Below are 26,589 nucleotides of genomic sequence, written 5' to 3'. Positions count from 1 at the left end.
TGATGTCCCATTGGGAACATCTCTAAGGGAGAACAAATTATGTGCATGTCTATCATCAGCAGTTGGTCTAACACATTTCTCCCTTAGACTCAAGCATAGCAGTTACATTTCTTAATAATATAATTATAATTGAGTAACTGACAAGAACTGGAATCAATGAGTATGAAAATAGGGAGCAGGTGTGAGAAGCGAAATAGAACAAAACAGGAAACAGGTAAATAATTCAAGAAGATTAGAAAAATCTATTCACTGTACATTTAATACTATAGGCAAAAATAAGTCTAGAGAAATGCAGCTGTACAAGACAGTTTAAAAGTCTTTTAAGGATCAATACCAGTTTCATTATAATTTGTCTTGAGAAATACATTCATAAAACATCTTATATGAACAGCAGATCTGTCTCCTTCATTCATATGGAGATTTGTGGCATTAACCAGACTCGCTGTAGCTGTTGTTGAAATATTGAAATGAGAATTATATCAATACTTAAGTGGCTTAGAATCCTTGGACACATGTAATGTCAAATATAGTGCATTTCCACTATTCTTTCTTGTTTATAAAACAAAAGACTTCTTCCCTGTACAAATCTAAGTCATCTGAACTGTTTTTGACAGACCAGGTAGTAAACACATTTTTCTTTCATAAAATGCATGTTACTGCAAGTTAATGCAGGTAGAAATGTGAAAAGACATAGAACAACCACATGTTCAGGAAGACTTTTAATTTTCCTTCTCTTTTAAAAGCCAAAGATTAAGTCCCTTTACGGACTTGACAGAAGGAATAAAGTTGACAAGAACTACAGCTCTGCAGCAAACATTTTAGTAATTAAAGATTTGTTCTGATTTTTTCCTTCAGAATTCATCACAAAACAGACTTTTAGAATCCCAACACTTTTCCTCATCATTTTCCACAGCCACTCATAAGTACAGAAGAGCCAGATGTCATGCTAGGGATTAAGTAGTGAAAAACAGCTAGAAAGGCCTATTCACTCCCAATCTGAGTATCTCAGCTATACTGTGATTTAAGAACAGTATTGTTTGTTTTTCCATCTATGCCAGATGCATACACTAAAGTATAGCTTTTGAAAAACTGCAAAGTGTACCCCCCTGAGAACCAGCTTTTGAAGCATTCAGAAATACAGACATGTTTACAAACAGCTGGTTAAGCATGTTGAGTTTTAATTACAGCAGTGGCAGCTGGTTTATCACTTCCAATTAGAACTCTGAGAAGCAAACCTGCCTCAACTGTAGGAAAACAACAGTATGGGTAAAGTGAAAGCAAACTGCCACTTAAATTTCTAATCCCACCTCATCTGATGAATTCAGACACCTATGAGATTGGGTCAGAGAGAGTGAGAAACAGGATGAGAAAGCAAAGTTACTATGTTACTAAAATACGAACCCTGAATTTCAAGAAAGCATAGTAAGCAATATGAGATTAATTGTATTAACAGATCTTAACATAAGCAAAGCTTTACAACAGAAACTAAAGCAGCTATTATGTTCAGAGGAGCACAACTTACCTAAGTCGAAGTCATACATGCAATAAGTCATCAAAATATCATGAAGTAAAATCAATCCTGGATTATCTTCACCTTCATAGAACTTATTTGTTCTATCTGTTCTGTTCACATCTTTCTCTAAAAGCAGTCCAGATTTAAAAACATCTTCAGAACATGTTGTACAAAGCCAGTATCTAATCAATTCCACTGTTTTTAAACTGCAGTTTATTCCCTCAAACAATGTTGCAAAACTTTGAAGTCTTAAAGACAACAGTTGCATCACTGAAAGAATACTTGAAAAGTAAGAAAATTTCTCCAGTGAAAGGATTATTTATAAAAAAAAAAGGTTTGAAAACTTTTTGTTTCAAGTGGAAAAAATCCTGATTATAATTCAGTGAAAATTTTCTTCACTTACATGAATTAATAACAATTTTATGTAAGCTAGCTATGCAATGCCATTCATGAATACTTATGAGATACAGCATAAACCACAGCATCACCAACACATAAAGGTCACCATACCATCAGCAAAAAGACAGTTAAAGTTCACACTGCAGCACATTAGAAGTTCTTTGTAACAAATTCTTATAGCTCACATTGAGCAGAAGCCACTGCTTTCACTAGACACTTGATGCCTCAAATAAACTAAGTCTGTAGCATGTTCTTTAATAAAGTAGAATTCAAAAAGCACATTCTAATGTGAAAAATTGTAAGCGGCTTTAAGGGAAAAAAGACTTTCATAGTTTTGGATCTAGTTTACAGAAGTTTAATATTCCCATTTACATTTCAGATACTTAGAACAGAACTTCAGCCATTTTTTGAACCCCGAATGTTATTTTCAGTTAATAAGCTGTACACAAGTACACACATTCTATAAAGCTCAAGACCTTTCTTAACCCTTAACACATGTATAAAATTCTTATTGTATCACCGTTATTTTAAGACATTTTTTAAAAAAGGAAAAGGCATTTTGTTACTTAGTAAAGTAAAAAAAATCCAGTTGTTCTGCAGCACTATGCTGTATAAGCTCTGAATTACTCTGGTTAAGAAGAAGTTTGAAGTGTATAAGAAAATTTAGACATCTCTGAGAATAGCTACATGTTAGTTTTTCAGTGACTCCTCCCATATAGGTTACTCAAAAGCTTACATTTCTTCAATTTCATGCTGAATTGCAAAGGTTTGAGTTCACACAGTTGCATGTTTCCAAAACCAAATTTACCTATGAGACTCCTGTAGTCTCTTAACCTTGAATTTCGTTTTTCCTGCTCCTCACTGACAGACTTCCACTGCAGTTTCATCCTGAAATATTCATCCCTGAAGAAGAAAAATTATTTTGAAACCAGAATATGCTCCATCATTACATTTCCTTTTTTTTTAAGTATTCTATTTGTTCTTTGAATTAAATTGGGTAACAGCAACCTGCCGATGTTTTCACTTCAGTGTAATAATCTTTTTAAGAAGGCCTGTCAAACACTTCACTGCACTGAACAATCTTTAACAGCTACCCTTCAAGTTACATCTTAGAAAAAACACCAAACAATTTCATGTGTTTTGCAACTTGAAACTAGACTCACGTTTTCCTTTTTTGCAAGTTTGCTCTCTCTTCTTTAGTGCTATTCCAAGGAAAATATCCCAAAAGAAATTTCCATGCTTCTTTTCTTAGAGTATGGCAGAGTCCCTAAAGAAAAATTGGAAACATTAACAAAAAATACTAACTCAGTTTTGTGAGGAAACACTCCTATAGCTGTACAATGCTTCTGAAGGTAACAGCTTAAGAGAAATAAAACTTATGAATAAGCCCATTCTTGTTATACCGCAGCCAAACTTTATTTGCTAATTAACACATTCGAAGGTAAAGGAGGAAGAGAGCATGATTAAGCAGCAATACAACTTAGATTCATAAAAAACTGGAATGAAAACCAATTTAACATATGCTTTCAACTGTAGAACTACTGGATACTTCCTAAGAATATAAAAAGCTTTTTAAAAGGCATTCCTTTCTAAATTTTTGCATCACTGCTTGAAATAAAAAAACCTTAAGGGCACCACAGATACTAAGAAACAAAACAAAAGTACCTTTAAATCTATACATTTGAACATGATGATGTTTAACTGCCAAAGTTTTGTCTCCACACACTCATATTAAGTACTAACCTTCCATTTTCCATCTTTTCTTAACAAATATTTTAATCTAACAAGAGACTGCCAACATGCAGATGAACCTTTCAAGCAAACAAAAATACCACTGTTCACTGAGGGGCACTATTTGTCAGACATCTTTCTAAGTAATCATTTCTATATGACAAAAAATGTACTAGCTGAGTCCTCATACAACAAAACACATTTTTTCCAAGTCCTAAGACTTGGAAGACCCACAGTTTACCAGTCCAAGGCCATACTGCTGCCTCACTGCTTGATACCTCAATGTATTTTTTCCATTTACTATTAAATTAACTATTAAATTAAGGCAAGGAAGATGATGCAATAAATAGCATCAACCACTGAAATTTGGTGCTCCAGCAAAGCAGGAACTCTTCCAGCATGTGACAACGTAAGAGAAGCATTGTCTTTAAGAAACTCTCCATTTAATCTCCATTAATCCATTTAAGGGATCTCCATTTAATGTACTCGTTATCAAGAGTCATGAATAACATGGAGCACTCACTCCCCTGGCACTGAAAAAAACACAAGTGACACTGAGACATTGGTGGTTGGGAAGAAAGGTTTGTAGGAATTGTCACAATTGCACAAGGGTCCTTACCTGGACACCTCAGGCACAAGTATATTAAAGAACAGTCACACAAACTTAATCTTTCAGTTTTGCTCTGTCCTCTTCAATATGTATTTTTAATAACTGTAATATCAATGTTATCATTCTCTACCCACGTTTAAATCCCCAGAAGATTGCATTCTTATAAACATGCATCAACAAGTTTAGAAAGAAAGCATTAGGGCAGCAGGATTCCCACAAAAATAAAAGGAAAACAATCCAACACTAAAGTAACATCAGGTAGAACAGCTACAGCAAATAATAAAAATTTATAAAACTTGCATCAATGAGACTGAATTCATATTCAGTGGATTCAATTTTGCAATTCCTGAATTGCAATTCAGTATACTGGTGAGTGTTTAGTACTGAGGGACAAATCCAGGTAAACTTCTCAACAAAGAAAGGAAGCTTTTGATGAACAAGAAAACATCCTGAGAAGAAAAGAATAAACCCGATAGTCTAACACCTATAGAAGAATATCCTGAGCTGAAATGGACCCACAAGGATCAGAGTCCAACTCTTGACTCCACACAAGGGACCACCTAAAAAAAAAAAAAAATCAAACCCTCATCTTAAAGTGTCACCCAAACACTCATTGAGCTCCAGCAACTTAGTGCTGTGACCATTGCCCTTGGCAGTCTGTTCCAGGGCCTGAACACCCTCAGGGGAAAAATTTCCGAATCCCCAGCCTGACCCTCCTGTAATGCAGCTCCATGCTGTTCCCTCAGGCTCTGCTGCTGCCACCAGAGAGCAGAGCTCAGCCCAGCCACTCTCCTCCTCATGAGGAGCTGCAGGCCGCCATGAAGCCTTCCCTCTGCCTCTTTCGCACTAGGCTGAGGCGCAACGAAGCACTGGTGTTTTCCTGAAAGTCACTTTGATTTCTCCTCTCAATGACCTGGGCCTCTGTCTTTTAAAACCATTCCCTTTTAGTCAGCCACTGCAAGATCTCTCTATTTGTGCAGTACATTGTATGGTTATGAGATTCATGAGACATTCAGTGAGCATTACACCATCTTTTGTAAACCCACTCCAAAAATACTAACTAACTCACGCCCAAAGTCCCTCATGAAGCATTACAAGTACAAGAAAACCAGCATTACTATAGTTTGGGAAGGAGAGTGAAGGACTTCAGAAAAAACAGATTACCCCTTTGAATATTGATTGCTTTATGTAGTCTACATTTAAAATTCTTCCTTCAGAATCCATATTTTTAGCCCATTCTTCAATTGACACAGGCTCTCTTCTACTAACTTCAGGCTGTTCTCCTAGATCGATCTGAAACAAACACAAAGTATTATACAAAACCCAATTAAATGCTTCAACGTTTTTGAACAATCACACAAATACTACTAAGCTTGTTAGGTCCTCATATTGAGTTCAACTATATTTTCTCATGTTCATATTTGCATTAGCCTTAAATCTTCAGAGTTACATGTCTACATCAGGAAGCAGTATGGAGCACTGCAGGCAGAAAGAACAAAATGCAGTGTGCTGAGGACCTGACTATCCAAGCTAGTATTTCAGATTTTGGAAAAGGATACATTTGACATAACCTTCCATCTCTACCAACACCTGCAAACTATGTTCAGGTTAGTGCCATGGACTGAAACCTCTAAACAACTAGAAATGTAATAGGTAGGTTCAGCGCAGCCAACAAAGACAACAGGGAGTTCCACTTCAAAAGCACATTCTTGACATGCACTGGAGCATCTAAAGAGAGAACTGAAGAACAGACTCAAGTTCAAGGATGTTATTCTGAAACCAGACTGAATATCGTGGCTGCAAATTAAAGTAAGCTACCCCTTTAAAAAAAATCATTTTTACTTTTCCACTAAAAAATTAAGTGCAAGGCAATAAATTTTCAGAATTGCATAGTTCATACAGCTGTTGTTAAGCTATCAAGACTGTTTTGACCTCAAAGAAAAACAGTATTCAAAATAGTTTAACATTAAAAACATATCAGCTCCTTAAATAGTAATCAGAAGATTTACAAAGTATTTTCTACTTGTCTATAAAAGATAACAACAGAAGCCTAAAGTAATTCCTGATCCAACTACAACTTCATTCTAGTTTTGGTTTAAGTGGTACATAAATCCATACATTTACAGACTATGGACATTAATTATCCAATTTATTATTTTTAAATCTTCTTAACCTATCTTCGTAAATCCCTTAAAACAAACTGAAGTGTTACAGTGATTAGCCACGGAAGTTATTTATTAGTCTGAATACCCCAATTTTACTTAATATCCAGCCAGAGAAGAAATGTTAACCGTGAAGTGAGAGTTCAGTTTGAAGGGTACCTATTCAGTACGATAAAAAAAACTCCCACTTCAATAATCACAAATATTTTTGCTTTAAAAGCAAAATTTGTATTCGCAGGAATAAAAATGACGTACTCCAGAAGTAGCTGCTGATGATTTTACTCTTGCCAACAAATGACAAGGCGGCTGGTGTCACAACTGCCTAGTATAAACAGCACCACTCACCAAGCTTCAAGTCCTAGAATTCCTTCAAAGATGTGCATAAAAAGAATCAATACATCTGTGTCACATTCATTTACACACTCACTCGTGTAATGACTTCAAATCCTGGTTCCTCCTGCTGATTTATCTTCAACCCTGGAATAGCATCGTTGAGGAAGTCTGCCATTTCTGAGGGTGGTCGCCTTTGAGTTGAAGGGTCACTTAATCGGAAGCTATCAAAAATATAGTTTGTGACTTTGGAAAACCTTCCCATTGTTACCGTGTATGGATCTTTCTTCCATTTCTGTGTTATAACAAGGAAAACAAGCAAATTATGAGAAGCCTCAGATCATTTAGAATTCTTGTGCTCAAAGGAAATAAAAACAAGTAGAGCATAGTAAGACTCAAAGTTATTAAAAGTTTCACGTGTAAGTGATTTCACACAGTGCATTCATTGCATGATACAGAAAGTTGAGATCCTAAGTATTAAAATACTACTGATTGAACTGAAAGATTAGATAGCAGTATGCTGAGTAAATCTGACCTGTGTACACAATCAGATCGGACATGGTGTTTACTCTCCTGTGATTAATGACACAAAACCATTTTTCTGCCTAAGCCTGTCTACCTTTACATCATGTTGTACCTTGAAAATTCAAGTACTCTGCTAGCAATCTCACAGAAAACTTTTATATGACAACTAAGTCCAGAAACTAATGCACTTCTGAAGATTCCATAAATTAAATGAATCAGTAGGTCAGAACTCTGGCCTCATTCAATCACCAGAAATTTTGCTGCTGACCCTCACAAGGCCATAAACTCCATCAAGCCATAAATAGTTTTAAGAAAAAAACTGTTTTAAGCAATACTTGTGCTCTTTGCTGCTGTGTTTCTAGCCTCTCCAAAACCACCAGAAAACAAGAAGAGAATATTTGGTCAGGGAGAGCTTAAAAATTTCTTTTCCACTTCTAAAACTATCTGTACCCAGATGCACACAGTGGCAGGCAAAAGTAACTTGAATAGGTTTAGGCTTTAAACAGGGAGGTTAAGAAACAAGTAGCATACCAAACAGCTCACTCAGAAGCATGCTTCCTAGTAATCATTCATTTTAGGATACAATTAATGGTCCTAGAATGGCAATGACTAAGGGGATCTTTGTGATATAGAAAGGCTGGCATTTTCCTTTTAATAAACTTCTTCCAAATATAAAAAAAAAAAATCAAACAATACATACCTGCAGTAAGCCATATGATGGTTCATCTAGGAGGTTTTCAAATGATTGAGACAGAGACTTATTCTGAGAGTTCACAAGAAGAATGAGTTTATCCTGTGGAGATCTACAATAAAATTAAAGCATGGGGTTTCTGCAAGTACCACAAGTTTTTCTTGAAAATGTTTTAGAACATTTACAGGTCTTAAAAGTCACATTTCAGGTTTTGTGCAAGGAAAACAAGTCTGATGCAAGATTACTTTTGGCAAGACTCCATGTGCTAGCACATTAGAAAACAGGACTATTTTTTAAAATAAGATTATGTCATTCACCCTGGGTTATGTTACATACCTTTTCAAAAGATTACTATGCTGTAATAAGAAATTACATGAGGGTGACAACTTTCAGAGTAAATATTTTCTATATTGGAGTGGACAAAAAAGATGACAGGAAAGGAAATTCTTTGAGATAATCAAACACATACACCTGAAATACCTTTAACATAATTGTGTGTGAAAAGAACCCATGTCACCATGCACAGTTAAACAACTCTTCCTACCAATTAGTAAATCTTATCTTTTTATACACTGTAAAATATTACATAAAAGACTACAAACTGCCTTTCATTGTATGAAAGAAAATCAACAAATTTCTAACCAATACTATTACAACTGCTACTGTCAGCCTAATTCTAAAATTCATCTCAGTAAGAGTTTACCAACACAGCACTCCAACAACTGTATTGTAAAACAAAACATCTGATTACCGTCACACAAACATTATTGTGTAGACTCCAAATTCTAAATGAACACAAACCTGATTTGGCATAACTCACTGCATTTGTATACTCATGTACTTAAGGCTTGCACAGCCAGATGAAAGTGATAGCAAAGGCAGCTGGAAGTGTGCCACTCCTAGCATTTCATCTTTCTTTTGCTCTCATTCCTCCTACACCCTCTTCCCTCTTCTGGCACAGGAACACGATCAATTAAGCAGCTCCTGAATCAACACCACTTACAGCTCATTATAGTAAAGCAGTGACAACAGTTCAGAAGCCGATCTCATGTTCAAGCCTAGAAGTTAGCAGCCAGGCTGAAGAACACTAAGCTCTTTGCATCGAATCCTAACCTATTGCACAGACTTGCATTTATAGAACACCTTACTATATCACCCTTTCCCAAAGTTTAAACTCACTATTTCTAGTTTTCAAAAGAAAAATTACTTTTATTTTTATTAATACCTGCCTCATCTACCACGTTATTAAAATCAAAGATAAGAACTTTTTAATAAGCCTTATCTGTCTTCAATTCCAACATGACAGAACACTGTCGGATATGAAATCCAACAAGAGATCTCATTTTGAAACAACCAGACACCACAGCCAAAGATCTGAAGCAGCGAAAGTTAATGAAGCTCAACTGGCTTTGACTAAAAAAGGCAAAGGCTGAGTCACGTACTCTGTTTTTCTCACCCAAAAGAACAAAAAACTTTGTATGATACTTTCATTGTAATTAAACATTTGCTCTGGACAGCTTTTTCAGTATGGGCAGCTACTTGGCTAATGGTCAAAACACACTTGTGAACTAGAAACTTCATTAAACATTTGTTCAGAATACTGAAAGTTAGAAAGTGTCAGCAGTGTGGTATTTTCTCAATATTAGCCTGGTGCAACAAAACTAAGAAAAATTCTTTAAAGCAACAGATTACAAGTATTTTGTTCAAGTTTAGCTCCCTCACACATACCAATTTCAGCAATGTCACAAGATTTAAAAAGGCACAGTGGTAATGAAAGCCTTTGAGGTAGCATAAACAGAGGAAGAAAATACTTAAGACAGAAAGGTATTTTAGGAAAAAGCTTAATTCTGTATTAACATCTGTACCTGATATCTACATAGATAGAAAGGTTGGAATAATTGCATTGCTGCATACTTCCTTATGCAATCCAGAAAACATCTTTCCCTACAAGAGGCTGTGTGCTTAGATACTTAATTAAGCATAAGTAGATACTACAGAATGACATACATGCACAAAGCATAGTTTGTCACCTCAAGTTACTTAGCGTATTATTTTCTTACAACAGAAAGAAAAAAATCATACATGAATAGACCACAGAGAAGACTTTGGTGCCAAAAATAGACCTAAAAGGAAGAGAGGACTTTTAAGTATTCTTACTAAAACTGGAAGTTCCTGTTCAGCTCAATGCTTGACTTCATGCAAATTTAATTTTCATAGCGTCATCATAGTTCTCAAACTACATACATAGCTCCCAAAGTATCTGCTGTTCCAGCCTGCAACACATAGTACAGTCTCAGGCAGAAATACCACGCAGCTCTGCACATTCCAAATGCCCAGATATCACCTCAAGCTTCCCTACCTTCCATTACCAGGGAATTCTGTTAAGCACTCCTCAACTCTCCCATGCATACAGCTTTGGATCAGACTGCACAGGGCTTTTAAGAACAGATCTGAGGACATGGCAGCCTCTCTAAACACAGCTTCCTCTCCCCAGTCTGAGAGGAAATGTTTTGTACTGTTGCTGCAGGAATATCCACATAACCTCCTGTTCAGCTAACAAAGGACAAGAACTAAGCATCCACTGAGTCAAATAAAGGAAGAATGGTTAAGTGGCCAACTATTCACCACTGACTATCTGAAAGAGACAGTGTTTGAAATAGGAACCAAAATCCTTACCTGTTTCACCCCCATTCAATTACTCACTAATAAATCGATTTTACGTAGCAATGTGAATTACAATTATTTGTTGCACCTGACTCTACAGAACTGAAACTGTCACCCAGGGTTTCCTAGCCTCCAATTGTATAGAGAATATTCTTAACTACCTCTTCACCTTGTCTCCCTACTACCCTCCTGCTTTGGTCTTCACAGATATTTTTCTTTAAAGGCTTGCAGACAATGCTACCAACAGTACCATTTCACCAGCTGGTCACACTGACCAGATCACCTTCTCCAAGCAGTTGACAACTTATCACAAACTTGGCCACCACATCCTCATATTGCCAAAGTCTTCTGCAGATCATTTTGCAAATCAGATTGAGTTCTGTGGCAAAATATTTATATATCAAGTGATTTAATTAATAGTACTGTATCTCAGACACCAATGGCAACATTCAAATATTCTCCTTATAGGAGTAGATCTCAAATTTTAAACACAAGTTACCCCAAGTAGCTGCTCAAGAAAGATTTAACTTTATGTCATCTGAGTGCTCAAAAGAAGCTCCCGAATCCACTAGAGGGAGCTACTGAGGTATGACAAAGCCAGAACATTTCAACAGATTCTGAATAGGCTTATAAAGCAATCCACAGTTTAAAACTTCAGCCTGTACATTCAGTACATAAAGTTACTTTAGACACCTTGAAAATTGATTCTACTAACAAAAAAAGGGATGGTAAAATACATCAGAAAGCATTAATCTGAAACTCGCTGAAGAATCAAAGTAATAAACCAATAATCCAAATTCTAAATCAGAATAAGATTGTCTGATACTTACTCTCTCAGCACAACATGATTTTCAAGGCATTTAATAAAAAGTTTGCTGTCTCCGTGATGAAAGTGTAGAGCTGGAAGCTTCACATCATCCTTCAGACAGAACACCAAATAAGACCATCCCATGCCTTCTTTGTTTTGTTTGATTGATTTCAGATCTGTCAAACTGAACAGGAATGACCACGTGCTTTCTCCATTTGTGTGATTTGTAGCATCTTAAAAACAAAATTATCATGTGATTTTAGTTTGGTTTTCAGTATTAGCAACTACAAATGTATTATCTGTCCTTGTTCCTCTAAACAAGCCAAAGAAATCCACAGTAAACAAAAACCCAGCATTAGTTCTGACAAAAAAAAATATGCACTGTAACTACTACAGCCATTTCTCATTGTATTTTCTCATTTCATACATATTTTTGAAGTAAGCAGTTCCATCAGACTGCTTCCTTTAAGATCTGTCAACAGAGTATGAAAATGATTCAGTAGGTAATGTACAACTGCTGTACAAAATTGCAGTAACATGATAAATCCCACCAGCACCTTCACATGGTAGTATTGCTCAAACTAAATGTAATACACATCCTAATCTTGTATAATACTGTATATACTGTTGCACACCATGTGCATGCCTTGTCAGGCTGCAACCAATATAAGGGAGATGGAACTGAAAAGCTATTTCCTCCTTTATTGTGCAAATCTGTGCAAGACAGTAATATATTCAAAACAAAGGGATTCAATGCTACTTCACCAGGAAACTGGAAAGAACCAACATACCTGCAGGGACACTGGCATGCACCCCATCCTACCACCATCCAATTACAGCCAACAGAAAGTAGTAACAAAAAAATATAATCTAAGTCAATGGGACTCACTGACACTTATTTTGGATCAAGATGAACTCTGCCTCTTAAAAATTAAGAAAAAAAATCAATACAAACCAACAGCATAATAAAACATTCTATGCCTGACAGACATTTAGCCCTGTATGATCTTGGAAGCTCTTTACAAACACAGAATTGTACAAGCTAGGATTGCACTTTACCCCAAGATGTTCACAGTTTGAAGTCCAAAACCTGTTCTCATAAATGATATATATAACAGCTACCACCACTTAAAACTACCATGAAAATGGAAAAACAACCACAAGGGTCTGCAAGTTTAAGGCTGACAAATATAAAGAAACAAGAATTATAAAGAAAAATACAGTGATGAATCAAAGGAAAAACAGCTGGCTACATTTTTTTTTTTTTTTAAGATCACATATCTGAGATAACATAATAACAATAATGCAGCCATGAAATTATTTTCCTAAAGTACGTTCATTAGGCAAAACAGTTTTTCTAAGCTTCCACATAGAAAAATCTCAAGTATTGACATAACTATCCATTCCATCTCCCCCTGCTGTTCCAATGCTGAAAAACATTTGAGTAGTAAACTTTTTTCTCTCTAATAATACAAATCCCATAGGAGAGACTGAAGGAACTGGGGCTGTTTAGTCTGGAGGAAAGGAGGCTGAGACTTTATTGCTCTCTTCCAGTATCTGAAAGGTGCTTACAGCGAGAGTGGGTTGGTCTCTTCTCACTGGTGACAGGACAAGGGGAAATGGCCTCAAGTTATGTCAGGGTAAGTTTAGGTTGGATATCAGGAAACACTTCTCTACAGAAAGGGTTGTTAAGCACTGAAATAGGCTCCCCAGGGAGGTGGTTGAGTCACCATCCCTGGATGTGTTTAAAATCCATTTGGATGTGGTGCTCAGGGACATGATTTAGTGGAGGGTTGTTAGTTAGGGTAGTATGGTTAGGTTGTGGTTGGACTTGCTCAGGTTAGAAAAGATCTTAAAGATCATCAATTCTATGATTTGAAGAGTTCAATGCAGACAAAACTGTCACATCATTTACATTTCCTGACCACAGGATGTTGGATTTACCATTTATTTTCCATACACTTCTCTACCAATTCAGAGAAAACATTAGATTGGAGGCAGAAAGCAGGTATTACACACTGAATTGCTTTTCCACACCCAGAAATTCACCTCTTGTCACAAATGAGCCCAGCTTTTCAATTCCTAATGAAATCCATTATACTGGATTGTGAAAACAATTCTTCAATTACAAGCCAGAAGAAAAAAAAAGGAAGTTCACTTATTTTTGAAGTACCTCCATTTGAATGGGGTTTCTTTTTAAAGGAGACGGTGGTGACCATGTCCCATTCTGCTTCATAATTGTTTGGACGGTCTGATCCTCGGGAGGATTTTTCTTTGGGTACTGGAGTCCACTCTACCACAGAGCTGGAATCCTAAGCAAAGAAAGTAACCATCAAAAAAAAGCATAAGACAAGATTCCCAGATTCAACAAGCTGAAAGAGCATCTTCATTTTCACAGATGAAAAGAATTTTTGCTATAAAGTTCTAAACTCAACACAAGAAATTTTTATTTATAACAAGAACTAAGAAGAAAGAAGGTCTTTCTTACATTCAACACAGTGCTTAAATATCTAAGCCTCCTTCACAGACTCCACCAACACAAAAGTTTATTTAAACATAAAACTTTCATCTTTCTGCTTTATCACATCTTCTCAACACAGCTTAAATACTGGAGCTCAGAACTTTAACAGACTTCAAATATTTCACATTATAACAGTGTCTCTCTGTTTTGAGTCTAATTATGAAGAATAACCACCATCCAACAAAACATGTGGGGAGATTGGAGACTGTGATTTGCTTATGCTCACTTGGTCTTTGTTACTCAGACAGTTCTTTAATTTTATGTATATATATAAAACACACACACCCACAACCTGAACACAGGAAATATCCTACATATAGCTATTAATACCAATGACAGTCATGTATAATAGATTTTGCCTCCAGTTACAAGATCACTTACCCATAAGTTCCCACAAAATCAAATCTCCAGAAAAACAGAATGAAGGACATTAACTAATAAACGTACCTTTCCTGCACAGAGGATATTAGAAGTATCCAAAGTATCATCCTGTGGTCTCCAGTCTACTATAACTTCATTTTCCTACAATACAAACAATAAATCTGTGTAATAAATTACACATCCCCCTATTTAGTCACAGTATGATTCAGGGGCAACTTACACTATATATGAACGACGCAGATGACAAAAACAATGCAATGCTCATTCATTAATGAAATCTAATACTTAAGAAATCATTTAAAATTTCTCAAATGCATTAGTTTGGCCAACAAATGTAAGAGGCTTCTACAACTGTATTGTATGAATACCTTCTCTATGACACGTAGTACTCCTGATATGAAGTTGTCCTGATCATCATTTTTTCCACAGGACGGATGAATGAACACACCATCTTGCTCATATAAAACCTAAAACAAAGAATATAATGGAATAGGAGACAAATCATTATTCATTATCATTTTGATTCACCTACATAGGCAGAAGTGAATGCCTGAAGCTTCTTACATGATCTTCGTTTTTTTCCTCCCCTTCTAAGATTCTCACATAAATCAAGAAACAATAGAAACCAGAATTGATAACACTTACTCTCTAACTAATATAGCACCTATTATTACTCTGTCAGAAAGTCACCAAAATGCACTGGGTGTTGTTTTTTTTTTTTTTTAAACAAGCAGACAGAGGTTAATATGAAAGCACTATATGGCATTTAATATATTAGAAGACTTTCTTACATGGCTCACATTTCCCCCATTTGCTATTTTATCATGTTGAATTGATAACCTAATTTTAAACCAAAAAATGGCCTTACATTCAGCATGAGAAGCAAAGGTTCTATTTCAATGCTGGAATATGCAAGTCAGATAAGAGAGGTTCACAGGACAATGCACTGCCCACCCAACTTCAGCATGCAAGTGCTCACAAAAATACATCCAAAAGCAACAATCCTCATACAATTCTGATCATGCTTTTAAAAAAATTTTAAAAAAAAAGTTCTTCTCTACCAAAATGCAGTAGGTTCTTCTAAGCCACACTGCATATCAGAGCTCTATAAACAATGTAGACAAGCCCTTTTTAAACAAGTCTTCTAGAGCAAGAAGTCCCTAGTCCACCAAGATAACATTTTGCAGTAATTTTCTATGATTATGTTTGTTTTTCAAACTGAGCAGTAAATGCTGTCTTAAGAAATACATATTTTTAAAAGGCAAAATAATTTAACTACTCAATAGAGGGAATCTACATTTCTTTAGTACTAAAATATCAGTATCTTTTTGTGAACATACAAATTCAGAGTTACAAAATCATCATGTCTGCAGTCAGGCCAGTAAGCCAGAAGTTCAGGTGTGCAAGCAATATTGCTTGCAGGAGCTGATGAGGTCACTCTGTCTAAACGCCTTCTTGAAGGCCTAATGGCAGTACTATTAAGCTCCCTCCTAAACACTAGGTGTCTTTTTCCTTTTCTCTATTACAGGTTCTTGTTTTTTCTATTAAAAAAATTAAATAAGATCCTCCTTTTATTTCTAACAAATACCTTCTCTGAAATTCAGTCTCTGGTTAAACACCGTAACTTTAGATGTTATTTAAATTGTGCCTTCCAGTATTTGGACCTGATCTATCACCACAATTAGAAGTATGAACCAAAGTGATCAGTCACTGGGACAGCTGTTCCAGATACAACTCTGCTTTGGAGTTACACTGGTATGTGTGCATTTCTGGCAGCAATTTCACTAAGTATAATAAACTACACCTCCTCAATCTACTATATTACACCTTTATTCCATGCCAGCAAAACAGCCCTACTACCAGTCTAATTATTAACATTTATATTCTTTTTCATCCATATGACAGTAATCACATAACTGGAAGACTCTGCATTGCTCTGCGTACCAGATTCACCTCTGCTGTAACACATGATGAAATCGAGGAACTTGGAACATGCTCAGAAGTTCAGAGGATGATGTCTGTAAAACACAGCCCTTGTCACGGTGCAGTTTATTTTATTCCTATCATTACCCCCCCCCCCACAAAAAAAAAACCCTTGAGGCTGAGTTGTTATTGGATAAGAATAAACTCTGACAAGTCTGATCTTGTGTTTACTTCTGTTATCAAATACTTAACAGAGCTTAAGGAGCTGGGTTTTTTTTTTTAGAATCAACAAAACACTGAAGAAACAAGATTGAGTCAATACAGTAGCACAGAAGATGCAATAAGGTATCTAAATTGAGAAAAAATATGGCATTCACCATTCATTCCAGCCAGTCATTAACAACTCCGTGCCATGCGGAGACAGTGGCCATTCTACCAATTAAACTGACAGAGGGGCTGTAAAAACAAGAAGCACTGCACAAAACTCAGGAAAACTGCAATGGCTGTTTTCCACTGACCACAGAAAACATAAGGAAGAGGTTCAGCAGCAGCTCAATTGACAAAAAGCCACCCTCTGAGGATGAGCCTCCTCTGCACTGTCCTACGGCAATGCTAGTTCAGGTTATGGAAACCTGCTGAAGTATTTATGTTCCATGTCCAGCAGAATAACTACCTGAAGTCCAGGTGTTATCCCAGTAAACAGGTGGTAACATTCTTATACTGAAGGAGGCAGTATGGATAATTCATATTGCCTGTTCATTATGCTGTGTATGAGGAGGAGTCAATGGGTGATGCTTGTTGCATTTTACTGTCAGAGACATACATAAGAAGGCCTTCACCACAGCACATGAATTACAATACATCCCAGACCACAAATGTTTTGGACTGAACTCTTGTCATTTGATAGCACTGTGCATTTGCAGATCAGAAGCCAATCATACTCTGGGCTGCATCAAAAGAGGGGCAAACAGCAGGGCGAGGGAAGGAATTGTTTCCCTCAACTCTGTCCTCACAAAGCCCCATCTGGAGAGTTGTGTCCAAGCCTGGGGACCCCAGCAAAAAAAAAAAACAAAACAAAAAAACAGTTGTTCAGTGAGTCTGAAGGAGGCCATGAGAGATGAGAGGGCTGGAGCATCTCATCTATTGAGACAGACTAAGGGAGTCAGGCTTGTTCAGCCTGGAGAAGTCTCAAGGGAGACCTCATTGCAGCCTTCCAGCACCAAAAGGTGGTTTACAGAAAAGATGGAGGGGGACACTTTAGCAAGGAGTGCAGTAATAAGACAAGGAATATTGGCTTTAACCTAGAAGAGGGTAGGTTTAGGTTAGATACAAGAAAAATTCTTTACTCAGAAGGTGGTGAGGCACTGGCACAGGTTGCCCCATCATCCCTGGAGGTGTTCAAGGTCAGGCACTGGGCAGCCTGATCCAGTGGGTGGCAGCCCTGCCCATTGCAGGTAGGGTTGGAACTGGATAGTCCAACACAAACCACTCTGTGACCCTATGCTATCGTGCACTACTGCTCACACCTTACATGCATTCTCTTACCTCTCTGTCATACATCAGCAACTTGTCCAACACAGGAGAAAGTGGAGAAGCTGTGCAACAATCCTGCTAACTCTGTCTTTCAGACATTTCACACTCTCTTCCCATATCCTTACACACACTCTCCTTTTCTGCCAGAAATTACAAACCAGGGCTTCAGTCACTCTTCCAAGATGCCATCCAGCTCATGACAGACACAGCATGCAGCACTTACAGAGTGAACCAGCCAGTTTGGATCACTGAGTATTGTGGCACCGTTCAAATCCAGATTCTAGCAACTTTTCTACATTTTTGCCTCATATTATAACATCAGGTAAAAGACCTCATTGTGGATTCAACAGCTGAAGCAGCAAGCAACTGAGTAAAAGTCTGAACACTCCACAGACTACAAATTAAGGAAAAATGGGTCTGCCTAGAAGCATTAACAACAGATATAGCAGCTGATTAGCATCTTATTTTACAGATGCTATTACAGAAGGTACCTTTTTACAGAAGGTAAACAATAAAAGATGCAACACAGTAAGGAAAACAATACAGGCCGATAAAATAAATTCAATTTAGTCAGAGGCTGTTCTGAGCTAATTTGCATCAACAAAATATAATACCATAGATCAGAGCTGGTCTTTAAGTTAGAAAAAAATAGATCTCAATTTACAAATTTGCATCATGCTGCTTTAATTTCCACCTCCCTCTTTGGAACAGCTGAGCCTTCTCCAGGGCTTATTAACATTACTCAGCCATCACCAGGCACATCACTGGGCACGGCTACATCAGTTCCACTTCCAGTCACCAGACAACACCATATCTGAGTACTCTGCAAAGCATCAAGCTCATGTCAATTGACCAACATGATCTTTTGGTACAAAGAAGATATCTAAAAAGATATCTGAGTTTAGTAAGTGGATAAAACTGTTTCCTTGTACATCCTGTTTGCTGAGTCTATGGCTCAACCTGTTTCCTAAGATAGTAAAATTTCTCACCCTGCTAATCTTAGAAGTCTAAAACTCTTACAACCAGTTTCCAAGCAGGGAAGTGAAAACAAATACAGATATTCATGTGAGAAAGCTTGCAACAATGGGAACCATATATCACAAAAAAGTACCCTGCTTTACAGCAGTAAGTTCTGCAAGACAGTGCTGTAGATCTTTGTCGATCCTCACTACAAAAAAAAATCTCAATCATGTCATCTCCACACACACATTACAGCATTACATTACTGTTTAGTAATACCTACAGTGCTACTTCAACACTTCTAGAACTATGCTGGCCAAATATCTGAGCTTAGACCACGCTTTAACTTGAAGAGCAAGGACACAAGCAAATGACAAATAACTTCTCTGACAGCCCATGCGTCAGCTGGTAATTTGAGAAAGATCTAACAGCCCATATGCTGAAAACAGATTCAACTCCAAGAACATAAACCAAAAATCATTACTGTCCTTAGAACAGCTGTAATAATAGCCTATACACTGACAGGCTAAATTTATACTTCTCCCCACAACTTTCTACCTCATTTCTGAAACTGTTTTCCATTGTAAGGGTGAGAGTTGGTCCACAAACAGTTCTCTTAAATAAGGAAAATAAATAAGCAACAGAGATAATACACCTGCTACACCTGCTTTTATGAATAAAGCCAAAAGCTCTGAAAACAGAAGACCTTACTGACATTTTACTTGCAGTAAAAAAAATGCAATCTCTAAGAAAGGGTAAAAAATAAAATGTCCACACTCTTCTACAGCAAATGGTCATTAACAAAAAACAAGTTTGGGCTCCCGAAATCAACAACATTAAGTTTTCTGGAACTGCATTAACTGTACTGAGAAAAATAGTGAAAAAACCTTCACAGTAAAAAGGAATAAAAAGGAATCTAAGGAAAGCAATACATACAGTTGCATGAGGTAACTATAGTTCATACCACATTAATGTATGAAAAAGAAACCAGAGAACTGTAAAAAAAAAAATCAGGAGATAGTATGAAATAATCAAGTTAGAATCCACTGCTATTAATAATGTCTGGGATATAAAATTGAACAAAAAAAGCTATGGCAGAAGGGGAAAGTACACAGAGGGTGAAAATAAAAGCCTCATTCTGATATGATTTGCTGAGGGAAGATTTCATTTGTTTTAGGAGGAAGTTCTTCACACAGAGGGTGGTGACGCACTGGAACAGGTTGCCCAAGGAGGTTGTGGATCCCTGGAGGCATTCAAGGCCAGGCTGGATGTGGCTGAAAGTCAATTCTGCGATTCTGTGGCTCTGGGCAGCCTGGTCTGCTGGTTGGAGACCCTGCACATAGCAGGAGGTTTAAACTTGATGATCACTGTGGTCTTTTTCAAGCCAAGCCATTCTGTGATTCTATGATTCACGAAATCTGAGCCAAGGCAGGCTACCACAGCTCTTTAGCATACCACAATATACACTCTGTAGGATTTTCTTGTGTAATGTTTCTTAAAAAATTATTTAGACAATAAAAAGCATTATTTTCATGTTATTGAGCATGGAGCTCTGCCAAGTGAGCCTAAAGCACTGCACAAGCTAATAGCCACTACTCTCCCAAACATCTATCACCTGAACTACATCATTAAAACACTGCACAGCCAGAAGGAAAAACAGAATTAATTTAGGACCCTCATCATTTGGAAACACCAAAATGCAGAAAGCCGTACGTGAGAATACCAAGTCACACTGCATTTACTCCACCTGCAGCGAAGTTTCCTGCGTTTGTGAAGCCATCTAGAATCCTGCTGCCACCCAAACAAGCAACTTGTGACCCAGTGCCTTCCATAAACCAATAAAAAAGTAACCCAGCCAAAAAAAAAAAAAAGCACTTTCTTTTGTATTTTGCTCTAGCTTGCTAAAACAAATCACTTAGTGATCAAATAAGTACAGCATCCAAGCAAGCAGAAGTGCAACACGCAGGTGGCGAGAGCTGCAGAAGAATGAATCTGCACACATCAACTACTTGGTAAAGTTTTAGAAAACGCAAGTGTCACTTTGTCCTTTGTTTCAAGAGCTCTTAGTTTACCGAGATGCCATAATTAAACAACATGAAGAAGAGGAAGAATGTCGAATCAGAAGTGGTGTTAACACGTAGCTGTGAACATGAAATAACTGCCACAATGCAGAGATCCGTACAAGTTTGGACAAACCGACTTTTAGTTAAATGAACAACAAATACAGGTTAAATTCATAAATGAACCCCCCAGCGGTACTGCTGATAACTATGATAACAAAGCTGCCTTTAGAAAAAGAAAACTGCAGGAAGAAGTTTTTGATAAAAATTTATGGGAAAAATAATGCAAAATGCTCATCAACACCCGATAAGCTACCATTTAAGCTGGATTTTAACGAGCAGGAAGATCTCAAGATTTATTTCTCAGGCTTTTGGGGAAGATGCTTTTTAATAACATGAAGATCCCTGCATTAAGGCCTTGAATGAAAAAAAATCTACTTCACTTCCAGGATCGAGCCCAGAAGAAACACATAAGTACCCATTCTTTCACTTAACCGAAAACTAAATTGGTGCATCTGGAAGCAGCCAGGAGGTCATCCCACATCAGCTACACTACAACCCGAATGCCTAACAGCAATTAAGGGATTTCTGAGCTGTAACAGAGGATATGGTAAAGCTGCCCGACCAAACCAGTCCCTCCCAACCTCTCCGCAGAGGGAGAGACGCATTTCCCTGGCAAAACCTCCCCCTGAGGACTTGAGGGCAGAGCGGACATGCGAGCTCAGCCCAGCCCTCGGGTTCCACCTCGTCGAGCTCCGCTTCATCCTCAAAGCGTTCTGCGTTTCGGAACAGCGACGCGAGCGAATGGGGCGGGCTGGCAGCGCCGCGGGCGGACACACGTAGGCTGGGAGAGCCCGAGAGCCACACGGCGACCGCCCCGCGGAGAGCCCGCGGCCTCCCAGCACCGCCAGGCCCGGGGGCTGTGACGGAAACCCGTTACGCCTCGCGGAGAAAAGGCCCTCAGAGCCACGCAGAGACCCAGCGGCATCCCCTCCCCTAGAACGCAGCGAACCCAGCGCGGCCTCCGCGTGAGGAGGCGGCGGCGGTCCCGCGGCGGCGCTCGTTACCTTGCCGCTCGGAGGCGCCGCCATGTTGCCGGAGTGTTTATGATGACGTTGCGCTCTTCACGTGCTTCCACGCTGACCCACAACAACGCCCGTCGGCCCCTGGGCGGAAGGCGCATGCGCAATCGGGCGGAGACGCCCCAGCGCCCGTCTCTGCGGGAGTGCGCCTGCGCGGAGGGCGGAGAGCCACTCAGCCACCCCTCTTCCCGCGTGCGTGGGTCGCGGGCTCTGGGAGCGATGTTCCCTCTTAGGGTTCGGAAGGGGGCGGTGGTGGAGGTATGGAGGTGGACGCTGAACCTTCCTGCCGATATCCCGTTACATTTTGTTGTCGTGTGACAGAATGGCATCTGACGCGCATCTGAGGCAAAGGAACTCACTGAATTTCTTCATGGGGAAAACGTTGCACCGCTGACGTTCACTGACGCTTGCTGAATGTTTTTGGAGAGCGAAGAGTGGATGTGAGAGGTGATGGGTGACCCGTTTCAGCAGCAGTGGGTCACCTCTGCTGGTGCTCGTTTTGAAAAGCGGGGCATGCAGGCTTTTGTTCATTGCTGGCAAAAATGCATAGCTAGAGGTGGCGACAGTATTTTTTGGCTGAGAACTTGCTCTGTCAAATAGTGTTACTGAACTCTTTGTGGTATTCCATGGAAATAAATAAAAGGCATTACTTTCAGGGCAAGTTGTGTTTTTACAATGGAAGGGAAGGATGGCATCCAGGCGGACTTGGACATGCTTGAAAAGTGGGCAGACAAGAATCTAATGAGGTTTGACGAGGCCAAGTGCAAGGTGTTACACCTGGCTCAAGGCAATCCCAGATATCTGTAAAGACAGGGAGAACTCACTTAGAGCAGCCCTGTAGGGAAGGACTTGTTGATCTAGTGGACAAAAAGCTGGACATGAATCAGCAATGTGCTCCTGCAGCCTAGGAGGCCAACAGTACCTTGGGCTGCAGCAAAAGAGGGGTGGCCAGAAGGGAGAGGGAAATGATTGTCCCTCTCTACGCTGCCCTTGTGAAGCTCCATCTGGAGTATGGTGTCCAGGCCCCCAGTACAGTAAGGATGCAGAGTTGTTGATGCAGGTCCAGAGGAACACAAAGATGATCAAAGGGCTGGAGCACCTGTCCTGTGAAGAAAGGTTGAGGGAGTTGGGCTTGTTTAGCTTGGAGGAGTTTTTGGGGAGATCCCACTGCAGCCTTCCAGTAGTTATAGGAAGTTTACAAGAAGGAGGGGACTTTCTACACGGTCTGATAGTGAAAGAACAAGGGATATTGGCTTTAACCTAGAAGAGGATAGATTTAGCTTAGATGCTAGGAAGAAATTTTTTATTCAGAGGTGCTGGAACAGGCTGCCCAGAATATGAATGCTCCATCCTTAGAAGCGTTCAAGGTCAGGTTGGATGGGGCCTTGGGCAACCTGATCTGGTGTTTAGCAACCCAGCCCGCTCAGAACTTGATAAAAAGACAAAGCTATGTGCTATTATTCCCTATGAAAGGCAACAACTGGGGTTTGGGGGACTAGACTTGAAGTTCTTATAACAAAAGTTATAAGAAATATACAGCCTTCAAAAATCATTGTCCAGCAAATAGTTTATCATCTCTGAAGCTCAATGGAGCCTGAATGCTTATACCAGGGTTCTGGTTACAATTTCTGGAGCAAAGCACATGAGAAGACAATGACCTAACTAAAACCTTACCTTTAGAGCACTCCTGATCTTTGAATCCAGTGTTGTTTCCAACCCTACTCAGTATGCAATTCAAAAGGAAAGAAGAGATTAGAATGAAAAGAAACTTCTGCAATCTTCAAATAGAGACTGTATGCACAGATGGGGCCAACGTTTTGCCAATATACATGTAAACTGCAAAAGCAACATTTAAGTAATTCTGAAAGTAAAGTTTTATAGGGAAATGTATGCCAATAGGAGAATCCTAGAACCATGACATATTTGTCCTTATTTGATGATATTTTAAACCCTTGATTCTTGGGAATTCTCCAAGAAGAACCAGAATAGAGGGAAAAGGTAGCCTTCAGTGGCCATGAAACAAGTCTGAAATTAAAAGGTTTTACTTCTGTTATGAAACCAGAACAGGAAGCAGCACAGCACAACCTGAAGGAGCTGTCAAGTAAAGAATTAAAACCCATTTGCATTACTGCTAATAATTGTACTTCCAGAGTACAATACAGGAATATACCTTATCAGGGTGTGTGTGTAAAGTCACTGGATGAAGAACAATCATGCAGGTCACAAGACTAATCTTCAACTTTCTGTCTAAAGCATTACAATTTAATACGTTCATTGACCTAAGGACCAATCTTTGGGAAATTTCCATCACTCCTGAACTCAGCTTGGTATCCACTAAATTGCACCCCTCAGTTTATAATTAATCTTCACTAAGTAGTAGTCCTCCCACAACCAGAGTTATTCTTGTTTCCTGGAGAAGTCTTCCCTTAAAAGTGGCCCAAAGTTAAACTTGAGACACTTCCCAGACTTTGCATTGAGACTTTATTTTCCTTTGATGGAGGTCACAGAATCACAGAATTGTAGGGGTTGGAAGGGACCTTTAGAGATCATCAAGTCCACCCGCCCTGCAAAGCAGGCTCCCTACAGCTCTCTTCTCTTTCCGCCACACGATAGAAAGAGTTTTTACTGGAAGTTTCTTTGGTGAATGATCAGCAATTCCTGCAGGACTCTTCCTGGAACTCCTACCGCAGTGCATTCATAAAGTCCCAGTCACTGCCTGTCATCAAGAAAGCTTTGGTCCCGTAGACTAATTTACTCTATGAGATGCATTACCACCTTCCAGCTAGTTTCCTAATTTACCAGGCATTTCCCTTGGGCCCTTCTACCTTGTTCTTTTGCAAGCTACCATTGCATAACGTGGAACATGTCCCTAGTCAAGATGGAGAGCAAAATGACTCTTTGCTACTGGGTTGCAGTGTCGTAGAATCACTTAGAGGTGGAGGTTGGCAGGGACCTTTAGAGATCATCTAAGCCCTCCTGCTCACAGCAGACTGCTCAGCACCTTGTCCAGTTGAGTTCTGAGTTATCTCCAATAATAGAGACACCCTAGCTTTCCTGATTAATCTGTTCTAGTATTTGACCTACCTTGCAGCAACAAAGATTTTTCTTATGCCTAAATGCTTCTTTTGTATTTCAATTTGTGCCTGTTTCTTTTTGTCGTGAGAAGAGTCTGGCTCCATACTCTTTGCTCCCTCTCATAAGGTACTTTTAAACACTGGCAAGATCCCCTGCAGCCTTCTTGAGATTGAGCAGTCCCAGCTCTCAGCTTCTTATTACAACTAAAGAGCTCTAGCTCTAGCCCCTTTAATTGCATTTGGCAGCCCTGTGTGTCCACATCTCCCTTGTAGTGGGCAGCCCAGCACTTCAGAAGTCTCTCACTAGTGCTGAGCAAGGGGAAGGGTCACCTATCCTGACCTGCTGGCAGCAGTCCTCCTAATGGAGTCCAGGAGGCCACTGGCCATCTTTGTATTTTACAGTTAACATCACCTACCAGGACATTCAGCTCTTATATGCAAAGCTGCTTTCTAGCCAGTTGATACGCTATTTCAATTTACAAACCTGAACCATACACAATACCAAGTCCCATGAGCTGATACAGCATTAGGAGATTCCTCTCTGCAAGTCCATTTTATGGGAACTGCTGAATCACAGCCTGAACCTCTGACTGATCACCTGAGGCGAGCAATGAGTCAGCCCTGGGAGCACAGGTGAAGGCAATTCACCTGTGCTGCCGGAAGGGGCGGAGCCTGGCTCCACCTCTCCTAGACCCATTTAAGAGCTGACTACTAGTAGGGAAGGCTCTCTTCTGGAGATCCCTCCTTTGGAGTTTTACAGCATCTCCAGGACTCAGGTAAGTGCTCTATCTATTCTCTTCTGGTATGATAACCTGCTTAGCCAAACTCTCTGGTAAATTTCATAATTATAACATCTGGCTACTCATTAATTATACACTTGGCAAGCCAAATACACTAAAATTCATATCATGTCCTTTCTATGGAATTTCTATAAATGAATTAGGGGAAGAACATCATCCCCTTAGATAAAATGATCCCTGGGCAGATCCCAGGGTTTCTGGGTTCTCCTTATTACCAATTAGCAACCATAGTCAAGAAGTGTGGCCCCCTGCATGCTATGGGGAATATTTCCCCATTCACATGATGGAACACTTTCAAGGATTAGGCAAAGACATTCTAACTACAAAAGAATGGCAGTTAGCTGCCTCCACAGTGGTGTGGCTACTGTTAAATGCCTTAAATCAAGCTGAGATAAGAGCTGACATCTTAGAAAGTGAAAATCAGCTATTAAAAGATTGCATTGAAAAACTAGAATAGGAACTTAATGTATTACAAAGGAAAAGACCAACTTTACATTCCCTGATAGATCAGGCCCGCGATAGTTCAACAGATAACAACCATACATCTGAAGTAACAGACCTGGTTGAGTAGGAAAATAAAAACTAAGTCAGATTTAGAGGTTCCACTTATGATGGATTCCTTGGAACTCTGTCCTATTATAATCCAAAAGAAAAGAAAGTACAAGATATACTGGCAGAGGTGCCCCCTGTCCAAACACATTTACACATAACAGCTAGACCATACAAACCAACAGAGCTAATGGATATGGTGCAGCAATTTCAACGGAGGCCGAAAGAGAGTGTTCACTTAGACTATGGAATTCAGGGGTGGAAGGCAGCATC

The 26,589-nt window shown here is 39.0% G+C and overlaps 1 protein-coding gene across 1 annotated transcript in view; it reads right to left on the bottom strand.

The window, feature by feature from the left end:
• Window positions 1–22,034, bottom strand: part of TBC1D15 (TBC1 domain family member 15) — a 28,136-nt gene extending 6,102 nt beyond the window's left edge. The window contains exons 1-11 of the mRNA XM_031589704.2: window positions 21,879–22,034; window positions 14,704–14,802; window positions 14,402–14,476; window positions 13,607–13,745; window positions 11,456–11,666; window positions 7,971–8,073; window positions 6,843–7,040; window positions 5,418–5,546; window positions 3,076–3,179; window positions 2,721–2,815; window positions 1,523–1,639 (exon numbers count right to left, since the gene is read on the bottom strand). Of these exons, the coding sequence (XP_031445564.2) occupies window positions 1,523–1,639; window positions 2,721–2,815; window positions 3,076–3,179; window positions 5,418–5,546; window positions 6,843–7,040; window positions 7,971–8,073; window positions 11,456–11,666; window positions 13,607–13,745; window positions 14,402–14,476; window positions 14,704–14,802; window positions 21,879–21,902 (1,294 nt within the window). The 5' untranslated portion in view covers window positions 21,903–22,034. The remainder of the gene's footprint in view (window positions 1–1,522; window positions 1,640–2,720; window positions 2,816–3,075; window positions 3,180–5,417; window positions 5,547–6,842; window positions 7,041–7,970; window positions 8,074–11,455; window positions 11,667–13,606; window positions 13,746–14,401; window positions 14,477–14,703; window positions 14,803–21,878) is intronic.
• Window positions 22,035–26,589: the final 4,555 nt, after the last annotated feature.

Source organism: Phasianus colchicus, chromosome 1, assembly GCF_987193195.1.
Source record: "Phasianus colchicus chromosome 1, bPhaCol1.hap1.1, whole genome shotgun sequence".
Taxonomy (NCBI): Eukaryota; Metazoa; Chordata; class Aves; order Galliformes; family Phasianidae; genus Phasianus; species Phasianus colchicus.
The sequence above is the reverse complement of the archived record's forward strand: the minus strand, read 5'-3'. Positions and strand labels throughout refer to the sequence as shown.